The following is a 24,869-nucleotide window of genomic DNA, read 5'->3' on the forward strand; positions in this document are numbered from 1 at the left end:
GGGGCTTCCTGGGGGTAGGGGAAGAAGGATCGAGGAGATGAGGCGTGCGGGAGAGGGGAAATTGAGGGCTTTAGCGGGTACGGGCAGGATTCCCAGGGCTACGGGAGAGCGGGAGTTGAGGATTCCGGAGGGTACGGGAAGGAGGGATCGGGGCTGGCACACGGGGAGCGGCTGGGGCTGCACCAGGGACAGGGAGGGCCCGGCCTGGCTGGGGACAGGGGCTGGGTGTCCTTGTCACGGCCCCCTCGGAGCCCGGCATGTGGCTGTCCTGGGCTGGGGCTGTCCTGCTGCTGAAGGTGCAGCCCCACCTGTGTTTGGAACAGGTGTCCCCGTCGTGTGATGTATGTGACCCTGCTGTTGTCACTTGTGTCCCTTGTCCTTCCAGCCTCCCTCGCCCCGTGCTGGCTCTGGTTGGGACTGGGGGCTGTGCAGTGTTTGGGCTGGGACTGTGGGAAGAAACTCGCCCTGGTCAAGGTTCCCTGGGTGCTCAGTGACACGTGGGGCTGTCACTGCGCTCCATAGGAGGTGAAGGCATCTTTCCTCAAGCCTGGAATCTGTCTGCCATCCCGTGCAGGGAGCCAGATCCAGGGCACGCCCGGCATCCCGAGGCGCAGCAGGAGGAGGAAGAGCGTTGCTATTGCTTATGAACCCGGGCAGGGCGAGGGGGCCGAGCCCCAGAGACCGCGCTGGGAGCCACCAAACTGGCGGGAGCAACTGGAGCGCATCAGGGAGATGAGGAGGAGCAGGGATGCTCCCGTGGATGACATGGGAGTGCAGAAATGCTATGACAGCAGTGCACCTCCACAGGTAACAGCATTYCCACAGGGAGCAGCATTCCCACAGGAACAGCACACAGCCTCCCTAATCCTCCTGCTGCCTCTGGATCTGTCCCACTKGGGATGTGTCCAGGACAGAAACTGGATCAGGACCCTGGGCTGGGATTGGTGCTAGGGGATGTAATGAATGTGGGGGGCAGTGCTGCCTTATGGAGCAGGCTGGCAGGGCATGAAGCCATGTTCTTTCTTTCCTTAAAAATTTCCATTGGAGTCCAAGGAAAGTATCCAGCAAGATGGCTGTGGAACRCAGAGGAATGTGGGGATCACCCATGGGCAGGCTTAGAGAAGCAGTKGGAGCCACTGGAGTGGGAATGGGGGGGATCACAGAATYGTTAGGGTTGGAAATGACTTTGAAGACTAGCTAATCCAACCCCACAGACTTGGAGCAGCAGGAGCCATGGAGTGGGAACGTGGGGGTCATCCACAGGCAGGCTYGGAGGAGCAGCTGGACCTGCTGGGCTCTGTGGGGGGGATCTGGAGGACACAGCTGGACAGCCTCAGCATGTGGGATGCTGTCCTTGCTGGCCTCGTGCCCTGGGCTTGGATTCCCTGGGAGAAGGATGAGCTCTGGGTTCCGAGAACGTCACACACTCCCAGCCACGTGCATTGGCAGCTGTGGGGCCAGGGAGATCGTGGTGCACCACACAGAAATAGCTTTTCTTCCCTAGGGAAGCAGGGTTGTTGCTTCCAAGAAAAAGTGGATGTTGTAACCCTCAGTTCTCACACCATTTCTTTGTACCCTGAGATTATCCTACTTCCATGCAATCGGGGATTTCTCCTGGTGCACCTGTGGTTTTGTAAACTTTGTAGGAGAACTGGAGGGAGGATTGTGTCCCACGTTATCCTGGGTCATTTCGGGTTAGTTGCATCATCCTCYTCACTCTGGTGGGACAGAATCACATCTGGGGAGAAAGGATTGGGAAATAGGAGGTGATGGCCCTGGCTAAACCCTGCATGGCAGCAGCAGAGGAATTTCTGGGATTTATYCTTCTCCCAGTCTCTATCATCCCAGTGCTTCAGATTTGATTCTGTGTAGARTTCACTGCAGCAGACACCCAGTTCCTACTGAAGGAATTTTCAAAAGCTTCCCAGAGCAGAAGTTGCATCAAAAATCATTGGGCGTTTGTGCTTGTGCATCCTGTGGGGTCTCCTGAGAATTCCATCCTCAGGAAAARCTTTGTCCAGCCCTTTGTGGTGCAGCACTGGCGTCTTGGATGTGAGATCCAAGCAGAGAGCTGTTCCCTGCCCTCTCACAGATACTGACAGCTAAGCCTGAAGGTGTTTTTTTTCTGCCTTTATTGTATGGTGGAATTTAAAGGTTATGGATTATTCCCATTGCAGCCTTCCAGTCTCTTGGAGGCAGAGGGTGGGACCAGACCCTGCACTGAGGTGGTGCTGGAGGTGCCAGATGCTCTCAGAGATCCTGGGGTGTCTCAGTGTCCCCTTTGTCCCCAGGTCAGGCGCTACCAGGTGCTGCTGGCCCTGATGCTGTCCAGCCAGACCAAGGACCAGGTGACGAGTGCTGCCATGCTGCGCCTGCGCCAGCGCGGCCTCACGGTGGACACMGTGCTGCAGATGGATGATGAGACCCTGGGACAGACCATTTATCCCGTGGGATTCTGGAGGGTGAGTGCAGAATCTCCACATTCACGCAGAGGGACCCCCTATGCCCTTCCCGTGAGGAGCTTTCCCTTGGGAAAAGGCTAAAACCTGGATTTTACACCAATTTTGGTACTCGGTATTTCCAGCAACATGAGATCTTTGGCTGCAGAGCCTGGAGTATGCCGGGAAGTTGGAGCTCCCAGCTCTCAGCATTTTGATTCCCAGGAAAAGTCGAAGCTCTGTCACCTTCCATGTGTGGCCTCACCTGTAACACACCCTCAGAAATGGTGGGGTTTCTGGGCTGTTTTTTTGTTCTCTCTGTACTGGAGGGCAGCTTGCACCGTGTGCGTTTGCCCTTGGTTTTCCAGAACAAGGTGAAGTACATCAAGCAGACCACGGCCATCCTGAAGCAGAAGTACGGGGGTGACATCCCAAGCACAGTGGAGGAGCTGGTGCAGCTGCCAGGAGTTGGGCCCAAAATGGCCCATTTGGCCATGCACATTGCCTGGGACAGCGTGGCTGGGATAGGTGAGCTGGACTGTGTTTTTCCTGTTCCTCTCCTAAATCCTGCCTGATCCATTCCCCAGGCAGAGGGGAAGCATTGCAGATCCTGCTCCAGGAGCCTGGTAACATCCCTTTGGTTCACTTGTCTGCAGAGTATTTGGGTGGGGGAGCAGTGACCCTCAACCACCCCCTCAGTGAGTTGTAGGATTTAAGCAGCTGCTGTTTCTCCCCAAATGTGATAGCAGAAATTCCCAAGAGAATTCCCACTGCCCTGGGGAGCTGGTGCGAGAAGGGGCTGGACTGTCACCTGCAGGTCGCAGCCTGGAGCCCCTGGGGACAGATTAATGTTCCAAAAKAATTTGCTGCTTGATGGAAGAGCCCTGGGAAAGCCAGGATGAGCGAGTGGGCGGGAGCTGGACCCTGCAGCCCCTCTGGTGACCATCAGCTGGCCAGGCTGCAGCCCTTGCACTGCATCCAAGAGCCCTTGGGGTCTGTTGTTCTCCTGCTTTAGGGGGAGGGAAGTCCAGAGGCAGCCAAACCAGCCAAGTGTTTTCCAAATAATTGTGTGCTCGGTTTTGATTTGAGAGGCAAGGCTTAGTCTTCCTGTTTACAGCAATTTCCTGGGTTTTGCCCAATTAGCCCTAGAGACAGGTTTATCACTGCTGATCTAACAATAATACACTTTGCATTCAGAGCTTTGGAGCTCAAAGCACATTATAAACACTCCTCTAAGCCTCCCAAGCCCTCTCTGCTGGTGGGGATTATGAAATGTGTTTTCTGTGTGGGCAAAGGAAGGGGCAGAGATCACARTTTGCGTAACTTCAGCCSAAGCACCGGGAGGATGAGAATGTARAGAGGGATTGGSGGATAGGCTGCCCTGTGCCTGCTCCACAGAGCAGGGGAACCTTCTGGGGAGGCTGGCTTGGGTTGTGTGAGCCTGGGGAGAGACTCCCACCCCAAATGCTTTTGGCTCCGGGCCTGGGAAGAAAATGTTTGTTCTTGGAGTGAGCCTTCCCGGCCCTCCACTCCCATTGCTGCTTCTCTGCCGTGCCCTGGGCCTGGTGGCTGTCACAGGCAGCTTTTGGCTGTGCTCTCTCCGTCCAGGTGTGTCTGTCTGCCCCACCTAAACTCTGGGCTCTCCCTCCCCAGCTGTGGACACCCACGTGCACAGGATCTCAAACAGGCTCAAGTGGGTGAAGAAGGAGACCAAGAACCCCGAGGAGACTCGGGTGKCACTGGAGGACTGGCTGCCCAGGTGAGCCCTGAGCCCCTGCTGGCTGCAGGAGCCGTGTCTGCACAAAGTCCTGCTTGGAGCAGTTTTGGGGATTCCATTTTGGCTCCCTCCTCTTCCCAGGGTTGCAGTAGCTGCAGCTGTGTCCCCTCTCCCAGAGCTACAGCAGCAGCATCTCACCTGCCTGGTGGCTCTGTTGCTGTCAGATGGATCAATCAACACTAGCAGAGCTCTTGGTCCCTGATTTTTGCCTTACCAAGTTCACCATGATCCAAGCCAGTTGTTTTGCCACACAGAGCCCTGCTAAGCCCAATGGCCACAGCAGCATCAGCCCAGGGCTGGATCCTGGCCTTCACYGGTGGTTAATTAACTGGTGGTTAATTTTCAGTATCAAACCCCATCTGACAGGTACACAGRGACATCTCACACCTGGCAAATGCCTGAGCACAAGCATTGCTCCCCCCCAGTTTAGCAGGATCAGGAAGAGTTGTGAGGGCTGTTTCTAGCAGGGATCAGGAAGGGTTGGGAGGGCTGGCAGGCTGGAATTCACCTCCAGGGGATGCAGTAGGGGAAAGGGATCCCATTAACATCCCAGCCTGTTCCTCAGCCCTTCCAAGCAGCTGCATGGGAACATTTCTGTTTCTCCTCTCGCTGCAGGGAGCTCTGGAGGGAGATAAACTGGCTCCTGGTGGGYTTTGGCCAGCAGACCTGCCTGCCTGTGAACCCTCGCTGCAGCCAGTGCCTCAACCAGGACATTTGCCCGGCTGCCAAGAGAGTCTGAGGGATCATCCAGCCTCTGGAGAGCCACAAAGCTGCTTGGGCTGAGCCCTGRCAAAGCTGGGCCTGGCACAGGGCTGGCAGTGTGACTGCAGGGGACAGGAGCAGGCTGCAGCAGCTCAAGGGAACAGCCACTGGCATTGGCTCAGCTCTCCAGAGGAAAAAGAGGCTTTGAGAGGCAGCAATCCTGCTGGGACAGAGCTGAAGGCTCCAGCCTGGGTGAATGGCTGAGCACGTCCCAGCTGTGCCACACTGAGTCACTGGAGAGAAAAGCTTTGTCCTCAGGGACTGGCTGCTGCTTGTAAATACTCATTTAATAAAAGTGGTGACGGTTTTTTTTTGCACCCACGAGGTTTGCTGGCGTTTTTGTTGTGACACTGAGTGAGGGGAGGAGAGTGTGGGTGACCTCAGCAAGGCTGAGACCATGACAACCAGCCCTGCCCTGCCAGGGGCTCTGCACGTTAAGGTGTACTGGCACCAGGACAAGAACTGGGCCAGGGGACAGTCAGGATGGGCAGCAGGAGGAATTTCTTCATGGAGAAGGTTGTTAGCACTGSAAGGGGCYGCCCAGGGACATGGTAGAGTCCCTCCCTGGAGGTGGCACTCAGTGCTCTGSGCTRGGGACAAGGTGGGGATTGGGCACAGGTTSAACTCGATGATCCTGGAGGTCTTTTCCAGCTTTGGGGATTCTGAGGCACAGCTGAAGCCTTCCCAAGCCAGGAGCACAGGGAATCACTGCCTGGACAAGTGACCTCTGGGTCCTGGCAATAGAAGAGTAGGGACAGGGGATGAGCCAGAGCCCCTCTGTGTGTGCCACAAGGGTTACAGCAGCCAGGGGAGCCAGGCTGTGTCCCCAGGAGCTGACGGAGGGACACCGGCCCCCCCTGCGTTTTGTTCTTCAAAGAAAGGGCAGTGCTGACTTCATTGTGGAGCTTCAAAGGCTTAATTCCAGCTCCTCTTTAAAGAGGTGAGGGAGGAAACAAAGTTTACAATGTGCRAAAGGGCTGCAATTCCGCTCTGGAGCTCCCTGGGCAGCCGGGGAAGGAGCAGATAAGTGCGGGGTACATGGCAAACCAAGTTTATTACTGACATTACAGTGTACAGGGTGGGTTTGCAGTGCTGCTGACAGCCTTAGACTTTATTGATTTTTCTTTTCCAAGTTAAATGTACAGGAACTGAATAATTACTACTGAGCTACAAGATGTCAGGAATGCAGTAATGCTTCAACCAGGAGCAGTTTCCATGGACTAAGGAGATTAAGATTTTCAATCCTATCAGTACGGATTCGTACACCTGATTTCTTTTGATCTACATTCAAAACTACACAAGGTGGATTTTTTTTTTTCTTTCCCCCCTCAACTACAGCAATCTTGGATGAGAAATGGGGTGTTTACACCAGGTCTCTGCTCTCTGCCGTGCAGAGTGTCCTGGGAATGCTCTGCCCTGCGCAGCCCGGGCGCTGCCGGGGTTTGGCAACGTGGGCATGGGAAGCAATGTGCACACCATGGAAAAGAAGGGCACCTTCCAAACATTACCCAGAGAGAGAAGATAATATTTTGGGGGCCAAAAAGAGAGCAGGTAATTTGAAGTGGGATAGGGAAGAGGTGTCTTGTTAATGGCAGAGCCCCAAGGAGAGGCAACCTCTCTGCATTCCATCATCCCACTGCCTGTCTCGTCACCCACAGCCAAACACCTGCACCAGTTCCTCTCCAAAGTCATTGTTTTCAACCTGTTCAGCCCATCAACAATCCTGAAATATAACTTTCATCAAGAGAACTCGTCTCCTTCACCCTGAGGCTCTCCACGCTCTCCTGCCAGCAGCAAAGGGCCACAGGCACCAACTGCTCCCCAGGGAAGCTGAACACCCCGTGCTGAGTCCCAGCCCGCTGCTGAGGAGAGCAGAGAATGGTATAAGGCACCTTTTAGCTCTATGTTTTGGAAATATCTTAGGAAATCCGTGCAGAGCCGTTCCCACATCCGTAGCACACTGACCACCCGAGGGTTTTTATCACAGAAGAGCTGGAGCAAGGCAGGGCACGACCACAGCTCCGTGTTCACACCTCATCCATGGCCAGGTGATCGCTGCCGTTTGCTCTCAGCTGGGAAAAGTGTGTTTGTACTCCCAGTCCCTTCCCACAGCAGGGCTGGGATTGCTGCTGGAGCTGGCAGGGAGTGGGAGAGCTCCAGCCCCTGCCCTGGGAACAGCTCAGCTGAGTCACCTTCGCTCACACAGCCAAAGGCAATAATAAAGAGCTTAAATGGACTTAATCTGTAATGCTTTAAAGATACACTTTGAATGCCGAGAGTGGGGGTTTGAAGGAGGCCACAGGAAGCCCAAGCTGCTGCCCACCCCATCACACCAGTGCCTGCCTCATATCCACAAACACCCCACAGCTGCAGAGGATGTCCTTCCACTGGTGAGACACTCCCGGGCTGGAGACACCAAATCCCATCCCAGGTGGGACCTGGAAAAGCTCCAGCCACAGCCAGCCCYGCTCCTCAGCGCCGAGCCTGCAGCTGGAGGTGCATCCCCGTGTTCTCTCCTGGAAGCAGATGTTGTCCTCATTTCCAGCTCTGTCCATGAGTTTTTGTAGCATCTCRTGGTTCTCATCTTCGTGCTCCATGGGGCGGGAACGGCCCTGCACTCTCCTTCCCCTGCCACATCCATGGCTGCAGATGGGGATTGCTTTTAAACCCTGCCCTCCTCCCCACTGCAGAGCTGTCTGGATGAAAAACGAGCTTTTACTGCTGGGGCAGGAGCTGCTGGTGGGGGGAGGTTTCTAAGCTAACTGGAAACACATGGGACTTCATTAAAAAAAACAAAAAAACAACAAAACAATCATTTTTGCTTCAATAGCAAAGCCAACAAGAGATTTCCAGCCACAGTCCATTTTCCCATGGTGGGAGTAGCTGGGCATTGGGAGCTGGGGACGGRGTCCCTGGCACCCCCAGCCTGCAGGCACCCACCGTGAGCCATTTACACAGGGCACAGAGCATCCCATGGGGCTCAGTCTGGGACACCCACAAACCCAAAACACCCCTCATAAAAAGTAAAAAAGAAGYAACAGAAGCCTAAATGATGCGGGTAAGAAACAAGAGTTAAAATTCTTCCAGTCCTTTCTCATAGGAACGGGGGACGGTGGGCAGCTGGAGCCAGGCTCAAGAGCAAGCAAGAAAAGGAGCTTTGGTCACGTTTGTCTTATGAGAATCGCTGGTGAGTAACAATAATAATAATAATAACAATAATAATAAAAAATAAAAATAAAAAGGACTTTAAAATACGCCTTGTAAAAGCAACCAGTGAAGAGCAGAGCACAAAGCATCTCACGTGGACACTGAAGGACAGGGCGTAGGCACCTCCGAAACGTCCGAGCTGGGGCGGGAGGAGAGCGGACGGCGACCCCCAGCAGGGCTCAGAAATTGCTGAAAATCTCCCGTTTCTTGTTCCAGTCCATCTGCGGCGCTCGCTTCTTCACACGCTTGGCCCTCACCTTCTCCTTGGCCTCGGCGGCCGTCGGGCTCAGGCTCAGCCCACTCTCCTCAAACGGGTCCTTCTTGTCCGTGTCCCCGTCCTGCGTGGAAAGGGACAAGAGCTGTCACCCCTGGCAGCATTCCCACACTCTGCAGGGTCCCACAGCCTTTCATGGAATCACTGAGGCTGGAAAACACTCCAGGATCATGGAGTCCATCCTGTGCCCGATACCTGCCTTGTCACCCAGCCCAGAGCACTGAGTGCCACCTCCAGGCGTTCCTTGGACACCTCCAGGCATTCCTTGGACGCCTCCAGGGATGGGGACTCTCAACCTGCGCACTTCTAGTGCTTAACAACCCTTCCCATGAAGGATTTCCTCCAGCCTGCACGATCAGCAAATGGGCAGGGATGGGTTTTTTAGRAGCAGAAGGTGAAAGGCCCTTCCCTGTGCCATGTCCATGGTTTCACAGGCAGCAGTAGCCACATGGTCACGGAGCCCATTACAGCTCCACCAATTCTTTGGGGGTGTTTCTGCTGCCTGAAGGATGTGGCACTGCACAGCTGCAAGTGGAAAAGCAGGAGCACAAGAGCTGCACTCGTGTCAGGTGTGGGGAATGCACAGAATGGAGATCTTTGGTTCCAGGGAAACGTTTCAAAGCTTTCCTGCTGGMCCTGCTGCCCCACCAGGCATGCCCAGCTCTGAAATAATGAGTGCACAAACCCTGCTGATAACCATGGGCAGGGCCTTCCCCCAGCCTTGCTGGGCTGAACCAAACCAAASTGAGCCCAGCAAAGCCCTCACACCCCCAGGGACTTTGGCTTCCAGCACAGAGGTGGCAGAGTGACCCCTGAACAGCCCGAGGGTGGCTCCATGGGAGGCACCGCCGTGCTCCAGCCCACCTTTCCAACTTTGCCACCCCAGGGACTCTGACTCGTCGTGCAGTGACCCCTGAGGCAGCCCAAAGGTGACTCAGGGATAGAACCTGCCATGCTCACCACGAGGACACAGCCTGGCTTTCCCGAGGCAGCAGCCATTGGATCAGGACATGCATTATTCAATGCTYGGGGTGGCAGATTGCAGGCGCCTGGCCACAGCTCGGACACAGCTGGTGCCCGAGAGAGGCTTTGGGGCTGGGGGGCTCACAGAGAGGCCCCATGAGCACTTGGGGTTGTCACATTCCTGCTCCCAAACGTCCTGGGGCAGGGGACAGCCCAGCAGAGATCCCACAGAGCACCTGCAGGGAGACTTCCCTCTATTCTTAGCAGAACCTTGTGCTGAAGATAAATCTTTGAGCACTTTACAAATCCCCATTTCTTATTTTAAGAGGAAGCAAACCTGCTAAATCAATAACACTTGAGAATACCAATCTATGYCCTGTGTTGACTTTCTTTTGAAAGGCTGCCACTTTACCTTGCCCAACAAGTTTTGTCCCTTTTCAGTGTTGAGCCACAGCAGAAAAAAACCCTCAGCCCTGCCAGTCACCAAAATCAATTCCTCCCCTCCTCTAAACACTGTGATAAATTCCCTGTGCTCCAAACTTTAAAAAAAACCCCAAAACATTGGCTTTCTTTAAATTTTAGCCTGCCCTGGTCCTGGTAGCAGCACTTGAGCCTCACAGTTCTGCTCCTCAGGGATCCCCAGCTTCGTTGTATCTCATCACTGTAATTATATTGTAAATAAAAAACTCCTGCAGACATCCTTTCACCTCCCAAACCATCCCAGCAGGAGTCACTGCCCAGCTGGGTACCAATGACCTTGCTGTGCTACCCCTGGGTGCTCCCTGCTCCACACACCCACAGCGCAAGGGATGAGAGAAAACCCAGGATTTTGGTTCCTGGGTGGATACAGGTGAACGTGGGAGCTGAACTGAAAACACATCAATCACAGCACTGAGAGGAAGGACTGTACCCACAGCAGGGTGTGAGTGGACAGGGAGTGTTTGGGGGTTTTACCTCKGATTCCTTCCCGGGACTCTGCAGGTCGCTGTGAGATGATGATGTGGATCCTCCGTTCAGCTGGGGGGAAGGAAAGTGTCAGTCTGGTTTGTGGCAGATGGAATTAAACACACAATAAACAGCCAGGTASAGCAATGCTGGGCTGCTCCAGGGATGGGAATGGAACCAGGAGGGGATGGTCCTGCTGCTGTCCCCAGGCAGAGCATGGTCCCCGTCCTGCCAGAACCGGGACATGGCCACCTCCTCCCTCGGCCACTGGGATTAAATGGGGCTGAAACTGGCCTTGTTCAACCCCTACATTAAAGCTGCAGTGGGAGCAATGAAAGCCAGCCAGCAGCAGCAGCAAAGCTGAGCTGAATGAGTCCTGGATGACCCTGATCCCCCCTGGTCACTCCAGCACATGGCCCCTGCCCCGGCCATCCCCTGCGGCCAGCGAGGACTCACCTGGGTCTGTGCAGATCCATTGGTCATGGGCTGGGGCACCACACCTGGACAGCACAGAGAGATCACACAGTGAGTGAGTGSCCTGGGCTGGGATTGCTGCCTCAGRTCCCAGAAAAGCYGGGATTGCTCCTCAGACCCCAGGAAAGCATCCCTCAGCATCATCACCTGCCACCCCACACCTTCCTCCTCCCCTGCCCACCCCAGCAGCTCATCCTGTCCCTTGACTCTGTCCTGTGCTGTTTCCCTGCGCACACAGAAGCCTTTCCACCCTCCCTGTGCCCCTCTGGAACCAACCAATTCCCCAGAATTCACTCCATTCCACCCTTTTGATCAGAGGAAAACACCTGCAAGGAAGGGGACCAAGTAATCTCCTACAGGTACTCATTGCAGCACACTCCCATTTTATTTTTTGACCATTAAATAGTTTGTCTTCAGAAGTTTTTAAATCAAAAAATCTTAAAAGCCAACTCAAAAATCTTCATCAAAATCACCACCGTGGTGTTGTCACAACAGTGCCTGGCACACAACCTGCTCTCAAGACGCCCTGGAATGTTTTTGCTCACTTCCAGTGATTTACACTAACAATAGCCCACACAATGGCAAATTCTATGCATTTAAGCTGCCAGTCACCACGATCAAGTCATCGCCCCAGGCATTACCATGTCTCACTGCTCCAGACTAACAGATGTGTTAATTGGGACAGGATTAATAACTGAATTATGTCAAGCGTGCACGATTCCCTAGGGACTGATTCAGGGCTGCATCWCTGCAGACTGCAGGGATTTCTGGGGCAAAGCAGGAAAATAAACCTAAATAATGATTTTGAGAGCATGCTGGTGCAAAAACCTCAGTTGTGACTGGGATTCTTAAATATTTTATACCTGTGAATGCTGGACTCGTGTTTAGAGTACAATAAGCTCTGAGCAATGGGCATCACAAGAATCCGCTCACACAGAAGTGAAGTTTAGGTCTGTAGACTCTGGTGTCATAAGTAGCCAAATTTTAAATTATTTAAATTAAAAACAAACTTCAGATGACAAGGGATAGAAAAGTGGGATTGGCCTTCAAAACCAAATTTGCCATGTCTAGAAATATTTCTGTATTTCCTTAATCTAAAAGGGTTTTAGGACCCACCCATTGGCTCAGAGGTTGAGGTGCTCARGATGAGCTGCAAGGTTGGGCATGGTCAGTTTGAGGCCAAAGCAGTTCAGTTAAAGAGRACAATTCTTATTCCCTGTCACCCTGCAAACGGCAGCATCTCCCAGAGCCCTCTGGCACCTTTGGCAGGTGCCAGGCAGAGCCAATTCCTGCTCCGGGGTGAGCACAGAAATCCCAACGGGCTCGGTGGCCCCGGCCCCATCCCGGGAACAAGGRCTCCTTTATGGCAGCGCCAGCAGACAGCCCCGGCTCCTCCTCGGAGCATCTGACACCGCGCTCGCCCCGTGCGCTGCCCAGCATTGTCTGACCCATTTCCCGGGACAAATCTGCCCATTGAGCATCCCCGGAGCGCCGTGGGATCAGATAAGGAACAGCTGTGCTGGGAAACAGAGCTGCCCATTGAGCCGGGACAGGACGGGCAGGGCTGGGAGCTCSGTCCCCAGGCGGCAGCGGGGCAGGTTGGGGAGTGGAGGAGCAGCTTTCCCTGCCAGGTTTCGGCAGCCGGGAAAACATTTCCTGCAGCGGCCAGGCCGTGATCAGCCGGCGTGGAGCCTCCCTTCTGCACGCACCAGCCTTGCTTCAGTGCTCTCCAGGTGCCCACTGGAGYGAAGAGAAACGTTCAGGGAATCAGGGAATTGGTGATTTGGGTTGGAAGGGACCTTAGAGCTCATCCAGTCCCACYATRGCAGGGACACCTTCCACCAGAATAGTTTGCTCCAAGCCCTGTTGAACCCATCTTTGAAGGCTCCCCCTCATCCCACCACACCTCAGTCCCCCCGTGGCAGCGAGTTCCAGAGTTAATTATTCACCGTGTAAAAGCAACAAACTGTTTTTTGGCTGGMTGAGGGTGTATTCTCACCATTTATAAATAGCTGGGTGGTGCTCAGGAAACCACTGAGGGATGAGACAGGAGGGAAGCATGACTCTCCCTAACTYCTGAGATCCCACCCGTGGCACAGTGAGTCACCCTGCGGGAGGAAGGGCTCACCTTTGGTGTGCTCCTCCGTGGGGGTCACCCCCAGCTTCTTRAAGTACTCGTCGGTTTCGGGGTCCACCACCAGGAGCCTGGCTTCGCTCTCCCTGGATTTGATGTGGGACACCACCTCCGAGTGCCGCAAGCCCTCCACGTTTATCCCGTTCACCTGCAGAGCGACGACATCATAACCCAAACCTGTGCCCAGAGGCTTGGTCCTGGCTCCCAGATACCCAGAGCAGACCCCTCCTTCCCTAAGGGGTGGGATCTTCCTTTTTTCATTCCTGTTGGGATGACAGGAAGGCTTTTTCCTTTCCTCTCACCAGCCACGGCCTCCTAAACCCACCCAGTGTCTGCCAGAGCATCCTCCGTGTCACCTCTGCCCGCATCCCAAACACATCCACGGGGAATCACAGACCTCAGGCTCCCACCAAACCCTCTGCCTGCCCTCTTTGGTGCTGTCAAACCCAGAATGTGCCCCAGCAATCTCAGGCTGCCTGTGGGCACAGACGGCGGGCTGGGTGCACCACTGTGCCCTGTGGCATCACCGTGCCACCCTCCACCCCTCYGCGATGGAACACCGCGGATTCCTGTGCCCGGATTCATCTCTCCATCCCTGCGTGCGAGCCGGGACCGACCGGGAACATGATCCTGCGCTCCCGATTGTTCCCCGCGGCGAGGGGACAATGGTGACTCAGGACATTGTTCGGTGGCAATGAATCACTCTTTGTCCCACCGGGAAGGGCTCTGCACCGCCCGGCCCCGGCGCGACCCAGGGTTCGTCCTCACCCAAAGGGACGGGGCAGGAGGACACTGCAGAGCCTCAGCTCCAAACTCCGGGCTCYCCCTGCTCCTAAGGGCACGGCTGCAGGGGCTGGGATGGAAAGGAGCCCGTTCCCAGGCTCTGCACCCCATTCCAGGCGCTGCCACCCGCATCTGGCRGCTCCCAGCCCTGCTCCATCCCCGTCCTGCCACTCCAGCTCACCCCAATCCACGCCCAGGGCTGAGCCCAGGGCTGCTCTCCCCCACCCCGCCACAGCGCTGGGGGCATCAAATATTTATCCAAGCCCCRAAGAGGAGGGGATCGGGTTTCCGAGCTCGCCAGCTCACCCCAAGCTGCTTTGTGTGTGCCAGGCCCCGGGCCAAGGCCATGAATAAATAACTCGACCCCTGGATGTGACACCGCCACCCGTGCCCCGCTCCCGGCCCGGCCCCGCGCTGCTCCAGCATTAAACTTTCAGTGCTGGGCAGAGGCAGCAGCTCCCACCGGCTGGGGATAATTATTCACAGGGCTGGAAAGCAGCWCTGTGCTCTGATCTCAGGGTTTTCCCAACTCACACTCTGCCAGGGTGCAGATCCCATTCCTGCTTTGAGCCAGGAGCGAGAGCCACGGCTCTGCCCCTGTGGGGTGGTTTTGGGGTTCACCCTCCTGGGGAGCAGCCTGAGCAGGGGATATCCATGTGTTCCCACAGGGAAAGGGGTGATGGCTGCTGTGCCTGAGCAGGGGATATCCATGTGTTCCCACAGGGAAAGGGGTGATGGCTGCTGTGCCTGGGGCACTGGCACAGTGCTGGGTCAGTCCCTGCCTGTCCCTCTGCCCGATCCCGTCCCAAGCATAGGCACCCCTGGATGGGGGAACCTCCTTCTCCGGGAAAAACACAACACACAAGCCAAAGAGAGGGCAATTCCCAGCCCCATCCAAACCTTTTGGCCCCATCCTGCACTAAAAGTCTTGTCCAGCACCTGGTGACCCAGCAAGATGCTTCCAAGAGCATTTTCTCCCCCRTCTTAAGACAAACAATTTTGTGTCTTAAAATCTCTGCAAAGTCTTTTCCACTGTTTTTTCAAGCACTTCCCTGGCAGGRCATCAGCTCAGCCGGGCAGCACTGACCTGGCCTTATGCCCACAGTCACCTGCCTGAGCCTCCTCGGTGCCAGGCAGAGCCAGCACAGCACCCTGGGGACATGGGGCAGTGCTGGCCTTGGCAGTGCCCAGGGAACGGCTGGACTCAGTCATCTTGGAAGGCTTTTCCAGCCTAAACAATTCCATGTTTCCACTCTACAATTCTGTCCAGACCCCAGAGCTCACAAATGCCCGCTTGGCAGGGGTGGAAGGAGCACAAAGCTGCTGCCAGAGCAGCCCCATCGGCCTCATGGCTCTGAATTAGAGGACCACGGAGGGGTTGGATGGGAAAGGTGAGGGTCCCATCCCTGCTGCTGCCCCCTCCCACCCCGCAGACCCCCCCTCACCTCCACCAGCCGGTCCTGGGGCCGCAGCCCTGCCCGGGAGGCCGGCGAGTCGGGATCCACCGAGCGGATGAACTGCCCCGGCCGGGATTTCTCGCTGTGCAGGTTGAAGCCGTAGCCATTGGGGCCTTTCTTCAGGTGGCAGAGACGTGGGCACAGATCCTTCTGGCCGTTCAGATCCTGATTCATGGGGGAGACAAGACAGAGGGGTTAATTTATGGCTTTGGGGTGGCTCTAAGGCAGATGTGGCTGTAAATAAATCCCCGAGGAAGCRCCGTATCTGCCCCCCATCCTCCCGTCCCCGCAACGGGGACAGGGTAACAAATGGATTTCCTCTCATTGAGTCTATTTTCGAAACCCAATTGTCCAAAACCACTCCAGAAAAATGAAAACAAAACAAAAAATGCATTTCCTTCACCAGGAGTGGCCCAGATTAACCCACCCGGCAGCGGCCGAGCCCCAGCCCCGGGCAGGGAGGCCGAGCTGTGCCTTGCCCAGGCTCACCCAGACCCGGGATTAACCTCAGCCAGGTATTCAAGGCAGCGCCACACCCTTGGTGACACGGGCATCACCCAGTGGTGCCATCGTCTGTCGGTGACCGGGGCAYCAGGACGGTGAACCCGAACATCCCAGAGCTCCCTGCAGCTTGGCAGGGCTGAGCCTGATGGGATGAACAGCCCAGAGACACGAGAGAGGGTCAGCACGTCCCCTTGTGCCATGGAAAATGCTTTATGGCTCCTCAGGGTGGCCAGGGAGCAACGAATCCCGGCTTTCTGCGGGTCTGCAGGACCCCAGCTATGGCACAGCTCCACATCCCTGGCACAAGGGATGTCCCAGAGACTCAGATTTTCACCCATGGTTTAAGGAACACATCCCCCCTGGATAAATTTTACCCTCCCCTCGGCAGGAGCACGGCTTGCTCTCTGCCTGCCCGCAGAGGGGGTTTGTCTGGRATCACATTCACTAAAAATCTCTAACAGCCTTTCCCTTCAAAGTAAAAATCCAGGCGGCAACTTCCTCCTCCTTCCTCTCCTGGCCAAAAAGCGCCATGGAACACCAAACCTTCCAAATCCTTCACTCCCACAAGGAGGGATTGTACAGAGGAGCACAAAGTGGGGACACACAGAGTGGTCACCTCAGGCGGATCCTGTGCCGGGGGATGGAATTTTCACAGAATCCCAAAATGGTTTGGGGTGGAAGGGRCCTTAGAGATCATCTTGTTYCAAACTTCCACTGTCCCAGGKTGCTCCAAGCCTCTTCCAAMCTGGCCTTGGACACCCCCAGGGATCCAGGGGCAGCCACAGMTGCTCTGAGCAATTTTGGCTGTGGCTGTGATGCTCAGGGGCAACAGAGGTGGATCAGGGGTCAGTACCAGCCTCTCCCAGCATCCAGGGAGAAACAGGGATGCAAAATGAACACAGAGAATGTTCTTCCAGGCTGGAAGAAACCACTGAAAGTCATTTAAGTCCATTCTCCTTGTTCAAGCTGGGCTCCCCACCACTCAGGATTGTGTCCAGACAGCTTTCCTCTGGCACAGGAGGGGCACCACAATCAGCAAATTCCTCAAAAACTGTGCACCACCAGCAATGCCCATCACAGGCATTGGGGCACACTCAGAACTGCTCCTGAATTTGACAAAGATTCACTCAGCAATTGGGTTTTCTATTAAAAAACAGCTCGTGGTGTTGACACCTCAATCCCAGGTCAGTTCTTGAAAGSGGAAAGTCACCAGTGCAACAACCCAGATCAGGGTGGGGGTCCCARGCCGCTCCTCTACCTGCCCCACACACCCAGAGCTGCCCCATCCTCTCCCTTGGCACATTTACCCTGCTGGACTTTTCCCATGGCCCCGGAGCAGCCAGTTCACCCTATCAGCAAACATTTCCAGCCTGCCTCCGAGTTCTTCAAAAACTGAAGAAAACAGGAAATGATTCAACCGGCCCGAGAGGGTCGGACTCGCGTGACCTTAAAGGACACACRGGGCTCTGTGCAGCAGGACAAGGGGAGCACGCCTGGGGTCACCAAAGTGCATCTGGGATCACCAAAATTCATCTGGGATCACCTATTTGGGTTTTAAAAGGACGATTTTAAACCATTTTCCTCCTGCTTTGTTTTCACAGGGTCAGAGCTCCTGAAGCAGTGTGAAAACACTGAGAGAAATCACTGAGAATCACCCAAAAATCTGTGCTGGAGGTGCTGTCCCAGCAYGGGGATCCCTCGAGGACACCCTGGCAGGGTCAGTCCCTCCTCCTGCAGGGGATCCCCTGGGATCAGCAGTGAAATCAAATGACTCACTAAATAAACCACAGAGGGAAAAGCTTCCCTGCAGGATCCCTGTGGCTGCCAGGGTGCTGACCTGTGCCATGTCCTATGTGGGTTCATCCTGCTTTCACCACAGAATCTTGAATTTAAGGTCCCTAACTGGCAYGAATTCAAGCACTTATTTTTAAATACATATATATAAAAAAATAATCTCAATTCAGCATCTGCTCTGGGCAGAAATCCTTGGGGAAAACTGCTTATCCTCCCGCGGAGATGATCCGGGGCTTTTGCTGGGCTCTTAAACCTCCCAACTAAGGCAATCCTTGGCCKCTGGAAAAAACAGGTCTTGGAGCTGAGCTCTGCAAAGCCCCTGTCTGGGATTAGGCAGAGGCTGACACTGCCCCGGCTCCCCCTGCTCACACCCCCAAGACACGGAGCCGCTGCCTCTCCTGCCAGCCCCGCTCTTTATTTTCTTTTTGACCCGTGCCAGCGTTTCCCTGGTTGTGTTCTGGGAAGATATTTCCTAAGCTCCCGGGGGAATTTGGCCTTTGTGAAACCCAAGCCTTGCCACAAAGCGTTCCCTGGAACAGCRGCGCGTTATCTGGGCTTCCCAGGAACCCGCCTGCAGAAACGCTCGGCTCCCGCTCCGGAGGAGGCTCCGGCGCCTTTCACACGCCAACCGCTTGGGAGCCAATTTGGATTGAGTTACATTCACATGGATACTGGAAAGCAACAAAACCCAACTCGGTTTTTTGTCTTAAAAAAAAACAAAAAACAAAAAAACAAAAATTGCCTGCACATACAAAAAAAAAAAAAAAATTGCAAAACGAAGTGCTTTTTTTCCAGGAATCTAGGCACTTCCAGTGGCCACTGATTTTATGGCAGGGCACTCTCAATCYCTGCTTGTAGTATCCCCAGGAATGTCTGTGCAGTAAATGCTGCCTGGATGATGAACAGCACTCACACCCCATCCCTGGAGCTGCAGCCTGGGGGAAAACTGGCAGCATTTTACAAGGAAAAAGGATTCAGAAGCTCAGCTCAAGCTGGTCCATTTAAAAATGCACAAACAAGACATTAAATAACAATGAAATGCTTTCAATAAAATAAAAAAAAAAAAAGGGTGTTGCCAGCTCTCACAATCTCATGGCAACTCTTGCAGCATCTGATTTTTTATTTCCCTTAGAGTTTCCAGCGCTGCTGATGGGAACTGGGGTCCCTCAGGGATCCCCCTTGGCTTATGGGGGTCACCTGTGGCTCACTGGGGTCTTGCAGAGACAGTCCCCAACTCCCTGGGGCTCCCCAGAGATACCCCTTGGCCCATGGGATGCCCAGCTCTGGCTTTGGGCCACCCCATGCAGTGACCAGGACYGTTCCCATCTTGTCCACCTGGGGTTGTGATCACAAATGGCACCAGCTCTCATTAATGARGGTTTCATTAATTGGCACGTGGCAGCTTCCATGAAAGCAGAATCTACTCCAGAAGCACCAAAAGGAACCCAAGTCCCTTCCTGGGTTTTGAGGGGCAGCAGAGCAGCCCCCAAGCTCCGTGACCTTTCCAAACCCACTTGCCCCTATGAAAGCCCCTCCCCAGCTCAGCACCACGAGGCCCCCAGTGCCAGAGACCCTCCCTCTGTCCCTGCTCTGAGTCACATCCCAGGAATGGGATGTCCCTGCTCCCCCAGGACACTCACAGAACCAAGCTGCACCCTCACATCACCCCCAGCCCCACCTGGAGCAGGAACAGGGATCAGAGACGAGCCCAAAGAGCTGCAGGAACAGCCCCATCTCTCCATCCCCAGGATGCCACATTGGTGGTCAGCTCCCAGGGCTGTCTCCAGCCCCTCTGCCCAACAAACCCATGAGCTAAAACGCCTTGAAAGCCACGGTTTAGGGCTTTCTTCGGGAATAAAACACCAGTGCCAGGGTGGACACCGGCTCCCCTGGGTCCTCCAGGAGAAGAGGAGGAGGAGGAGGAGGAGGAGGAGGAGGAGAACACACACACACACACACACAAACACAGAGCTACTCTAGCGGCCGAGGCCATGTCTGTACCATCCACCCTGTGACCCCAGTGGGTTCCGGCTCAACGCTGCTCCTGTGGTGCCAAGGTGATGTCACTGAGCCCCTMGGCACAAAGGTCACCCCAAACCTCCTCCCAGGCTGGTGGGACACCCTCAGGAACAGCAGGGTGTCCCAGGGGGTGTCCAGCAGAGCTCCAGCCCCGCTCACCACCCGCAATGGGGATTTGCTGGAACTCCACCAAGCTCATCTCCTGGGTGTGCCTGTCATAATCACCGGGATCAGGGCTCGGCCCTAATCAGCTCAGTCGTGCCTGGGACCACCTCACCCCGCTCCTGACACCCGCCCTGCCCATCCCGGGGGCTCTGCCATTCCCAGGGCCAGCCAAACAGGCTCCAGCCACCCCAYTGGGAATTGCAGCACCTGGATGCACTCCAGGCCCCGGTGACAGGTCAAACCTTTCCATCCCTGCTCGGCAGGGCTGGAGAAAACCCAGGCAGGAGCATTCCTGCCTAATTTACATTGTTGACATACTTTCTTTCAAGTCAGCTCCTCAGTTTCCTCTCCTTTTCCGTGTGGTTTTGGGCAGAAAACGGCTCCTTTGTTCCCCCCAAAATCAGCAGAACCCAGCAGGGCTGGGGGACACCGAGATGTCCTGGGGGGGACATTGCTCAGAGCCTCAGTGTCCATTCCCACTGCCTGCCCTCCASCTTGGGACTTTTCCATCCCCTGCATTTTGGATTCTTCAGTGCAGGCGGGGAGCAGCAGGGGATGGGATCCCCAGCCACCTTCAGGGGTTGTGGAGCAGCAATGTGGGATCCTGACCCAAACCCAAACCCAAACCCAGCAGGCAGAGGAGCAACACAGGGAACCTGGAAGGAGTCAAGGAGGGAGAGAAGCTGATGAAGAAAAGGGGCCCAAGGACCACAGCACCACCAGAACAAGGGACCCATTTACACCCCCCCAAGGGACACCCTCCCTTGGCAGTACTGGTTATACTGGGAGCTGAGCCCAGCCTCGGGCAAGCTTTAATTGCCACTATTATTACCAGAGTTTTGTTGGAAGGCTGCTGCCTGTGCACGGATTTAGGGATGCGCTGAACTTTCAGCAGGTAATTGTCACCAGTCTGGGAAGGGGAGGGATGAAACCTCACTGTCTTCCATGCTGTGAAGGTGAGGAAAGCTAAGAGAAGCAGAAGCCCTCGCCGTGGCTGCCAGCAGTGCCCGCAGCCCTGCTTGCCATGAGAGCCAGGAGGCTTTGGGATCGTGCCACGGCTGGAGCGGGATCGCTGTCTGCATTCAGCGCCGTGCCAGGGATCCTCCTCCTGCTCCAGCGGGGCCGGGCTTCGCTCCCCTGCCCCCAGGAATGACTCAAGTTCTCCCACTGAAGCAGTACCAGAATGGGGGCCATTGTAGCCCTGCAGCCCCTGGGGCCAGGGGACCTCGGGGACACTTGGAGAGAGGGGACACAACTCACAGAAAATGCCAAAGGAGCCCCAAAACCCACGCGGAAAGTGGGACTGAGGGTGGGCAGCGCTGCTCGGGGGGAGGCAGAGCACCCCTGGTCTGCACCGTGGGGAGGGGATGCAGCAGCTCTCCCACCCTTCCTGGCACTGGGAAAAGCAGAGCAAGGATGCTCCCGGGGCTCCTCAAACTCTGGAGGGTGCTCAGCTCCACAGACACTGCCGGGAAGGGCTCGGGGCTCCTTCCGTCCGTCCATCTGTCCGTCTGTCCATCCCCGCCAGCCGCACACGGCTCCCCCGGCTCCATCCCAGCACAGAGCTGGCCAGCACCGAGCGGGCTCCCGCTCCAGATGTTGGTGAAAACTATAAATACCAGCGGGGGAGGAGAGCCGGGCTGGGGGGACGCCAGCCCTGCCGAACACAAGCAGATGTTCCCCTTCCCCGCAGGGCCAGAGCCGGGGCTGGGCAGGAAGGCGGCGGCTCCAGCATCCAGAGACCCTCCCCAGGCAGAGGTTTTCCACCAGCCAGGAATAAATCCTTGGGCAGGACCAGCAAACAACCTGCTTCCATTTTTACACAGCCACAGCTCTAATTKTCACCCACCCCGCTGCCCACGAGGTGTTTCGGCTCCGACACCAATGGTCAAAAGAGGGAAACCTCCCATTCTTCCTCTGACACAGATCTGGCAGCCCAGGGACACTCAGGGAGAGCTCCTGCTTCCCAAATCTCCCACACCAAGCTCGCAGCAGGACAAAGTTTGAGGTGTTCCCAGGGACTGCAGAGTGCCCACAATGTCCTGGTTTTACTTGGTCCGTTTTTTGTGTGGTGGGGGGATCATCTCCCCCACAAAACCAGACCGAGTAAAACCAGGACATCACAGTCATCTGTACCTAAGAGAAAAGGACAGGCTCAAATGTGCCTGAGCTGCCTGCAATAGCTTTTGGCAGAGCCCACGATCACCCTAAAACCAGCAGTTACCTTAAATACCACAAGGAGGAGAGCAGGGGCCTGGTGGTGATGGCACAAACTGTTCCTGTCCTCGGTGTCACAGCCCCGTGCCACCCCCAGACCCCTCACCTGCCTGTCCCCAACACCAGTTCTGGGCTGGCGTAGCTTATTTAAACCTCTGGCATTATTCAAATTCCTCCAGTTCTTTAAATTGCTCYAGCTGGGTTGGAGCGATAGAAGCATCAAAAAAATAGCAATTTATTTTAGGGGCAGCAGACACTGAGGTTTGTGCTGCTTTCCCCACTGCTGCTCCCTCAGCATCCTCCTGCCAGCCTGGGGGGCTGCACCAGCACACACCCYGTGCCCTTGGGATGCTCCCAAAGGACATTCCCCCTCTGGATTCATCCCTCCCTCTGGGTGCATCCCCCTCTGGATGCATCCCACAGCTTTCTCTGCCAACAGGCAGCGGGTGTGGATGGCAGGGAGCGATTCCAATTAGCACTGGAACTCGTCCAGCCACGGGTCCTCGGCAGGACCCACGGCCAAGCTGCAGCTGATCGGGTAATTGGGATCTTTCTGGGGTTTTTCTGAGGACAAGCCCTGCGAGGATGAGGAGGAGAAGGATCAGCCATGCCATGGAAACCCTGGACTCGCAGCACAGCTCCTTCCAGCCCTGGAGGGAAGGATGATGCCCACAGCAGACCCCAAACCTCAGCAGAACCCTGCAGCCTTTTGGGACACAGAGGAGGGGACAGTGTGGGTCACTGGTGACAGAGTGGTGCAAAAGGAACTACAAAAGATTCGTTTGATTAACTAGATTAACAAGGCCCTTCACCATCTCAAGGCACCATAGCAGCAGCAAGAAGAGATTGGCACCTTTCCTGTGCCCTCCACCAAAGAATCCACGTCACCCCCAAGCCTGGTCCTTTCCAGGTGCTGTGGAAAGCAGAGCAGCGATGCCAGCACCCTGCCAGAGCCRTGCCAAGGCACAGCCAGAGGGATTTATTCTGTTATTCCAAGAAACCACGAGGCAGGAGAAAACAAGGGCAGGAAGGATGTGGAGGGTGGGGAGGCCGCCCGAGGTGCAGTGATGGTGCTGCCAGGCTGTGCTGCCCGGCAGGATGGCACCACTGCCACCCCCAGCACCAGGAAACRCAGCTCCTTCACAGCTCCCAGCAGGGCTTCACCCCCGAGAAATCTCCTGGCAAAGAAATCAGAGCCCGACCTTTGCCACGGCCACCCCGAGGCACGGGGTAAGCCGGGATTTGCCCCTCTCCGAAATCCCCACGGCTTTACAGAAATCCCTGAGCACAAAGGGGCCTCTCAGGATGGGGCTGCACCGGGACACGTCCTGCTCGGGATTTTGGGGCTCACCCAACAGGGAACAAGCCCGGGTGAGGGTCCCCAAAGAGCACATCCTCGCTGTGGGGACACCAGCCCAGTCCAGCCCCACGGGATCCCCCCAACAGCGGCGTCTCCACCGGAGCTGTGCCGGCCGTTCCCTGGCAGCCCCACAGCTGGGGAATTTCTCAGCCACAAGCCGCAGGAAGCCGCATTTTTCCCCCTCTTTGCTGGCGTTTGAGCAGACTCAGACAGYGAAGGCACCCACGCTCTCCCCCCGGGCAGGGCTGGAGCCAGCAGCAGCAGCACAGGCTTGGCTGGAGCAGGGAGCAGCTGGCCCAGCCCACGGACAGAGAGAGGGAGGGAGGGAGGGAGGATGGAGGAGACCGAAACCGCCACGTGCACGTGTTTTCATGGAGAGAGACAACTTTTCCAGCAGGATCTGCCAAGGGAACGCACGGCTGGGATAGCAGAGAGCTCCTGTGCTCCACAGGGATCAGCTCCAGCACAATGTGGGGCAGTTAACGTGGGTCCTGGGATTTGTCCAAGAGRAGAAACATGGAATCTTCAGTCTGGWTTGAAAGGGRTCTCACCAGACCCGGAGGGATCTGTTTTCCACTGGTGGGAGGGAAAAGAGCATTGGTCACTGTGTGGGGTTTGAGCAGCTGGAACGGGGGGAAAAGTCCTTCCCACGCTCACCATGAACCCCCAGGCGAGAGGAGGGATTGCTCTGGACCATGGGAAGATGCTGGGAACAAGCTTCCCCAACCCCACAGTGCTCCCTCCCTCCACGAGCATGGAGCTTGTGCTCCCTGGGGCACAGACATGTCCCAGTCCCTGACACCCCAAATCAGAGCCACAGCTGSCACCCCAATGACAGGTGATGGATCCCAAATGGAGCCTCCTGCACTGGGCAGAGCCCCAGGCACGGCTCCCACCCGAGCTCAGCTCCCAACACCAGCACCAGGCACCTCCAGGCTCTGCCCARCCACCCTTCAGCCTCCCCAGCTGCCTCTGCAGGCCAAGCCTTGAGCAATCACCAAACATTGGCTCGTGCTGGCCCCATTCCTCGCCATCAGTGACCCCAGGTGACCATGAGGAATCCAGTCCTGCAGCTCTGCGCTCCCACGGTGCTCGCCTGGCACYGCAGGTTCCCAGGAAAACCCCTGGAGGTGGAGGGGGCTCGGTGATGCAGCAGGTATGGCAGGGAGCACCTCCCAGCCCTGAGAACAGCCTGCACCCGGGACAGGGAGGGGTCTGGGGGAAGGAAGGAAAGGTATTTTCCCAAGGGTTGAGGCTGCTAAGGGCTCTGAGCTCTTGCCTTCCCCCGTACCAGGGCTGTGACACTGGAGTGACCACCACAGGGGCATTCACCAAACCCCACAGGGCCCACCAGAGCCAGCACCAGTGGCTCAAACCCACCGAGACCTGCCCTCAAAGCCTGATTTTTGGGGTTAGGGTGCAATCCCAGTGCCCTGCAGAAAGCCAGCCATTAGTCAAGGCACCYAATACAGAATGGGGAGAATGACTCTGCACCACAAGCCTGCAAGGACACAGCTCCTGTCCCCCACAGCCCCCCAACACCCCACCCTGCAGAAGGGGTCATGGGTGCTACACTCAGCCTCACAGAGCCCCATG

General features: G+C 55.9%; 2 protein-coding genes across 3 annotated transcripts in view; one reads left to right on the plus strand and one right to left on the minus strand.

The window, feature by feature from the left end:
* The first annotated feature begins 257 nt into the window (after positions 1-257).
* Positions 258-5,298, plus strand: NTHL1 (nth like DNA glycosylase 1). The gene is made up of 6 exons (XM_057371265.1): positions 258-341; positions 523-807; positions 2,292-2,462; positions 2,807-2,966; positions 4,092-4,197; positions 4,831-5,298. The coding sequence occupies exons 1-6, from the start codon at positions 258-260 to the stop codon at positions 4,952-4,954; spliced, it is 930 nt and encodes a 309-aa protein (XP_057227248.1). The 3' UTR covers positions 4,955-5,298.
* Positions 5,299-6,012: 714 nt separating this feature from the next.
* The window catches only part of NHERF2 (NHERF family PDZ scaffold protein 2), a 33,095-nt gene continuing 14,238 nt past the window's right edge, over positions 6,013-24,869 (minus strand). For both annotated transcript variants that reach the window (XM_057371243.1, XM_057371242.1), the window contains exons 3-7: positions 15,203-15,379; positions 12,969-13,122; positions 10,823-10,866; positions 10,376-10,438; positions 6,013-8,522 (exon numbers count right to left, since the gene is read on the minus strand). In XM_057371243.1, coding sequence (XP_057227226.1) covers positions 8,364-8,522; positions 10,376-10,438; positions 10,823-10,866; positions 12,969-13,122; positions 15,203-15,379 — 597 coding nt within the window. In that variant the 3' untranslated portion in view covers positions 6,013-8,363. The remainder of the gene's footprint in view (positions 8,523-10,375; positions 10,439-10,822; positions 10,867-12,968; positions 13,123-15,202; positions 15,380-24,869) is intronic.

The sequence above is a fragment of the Malurus melanocephalus genome, unplaced genomic scaffold, assembly GCF_030028575.1.
Source record: "Malurus melanocephalus ecotype Western Australia unplaced genomic scaffold, MMel_1.1 scaffold_143, whole genome shotgun sequence".
NCBI lineage: Eukaryota > Metazoa > Chordata > Aves > Passeriformes > Maluridae > Malurus > Malurus melanocephalus.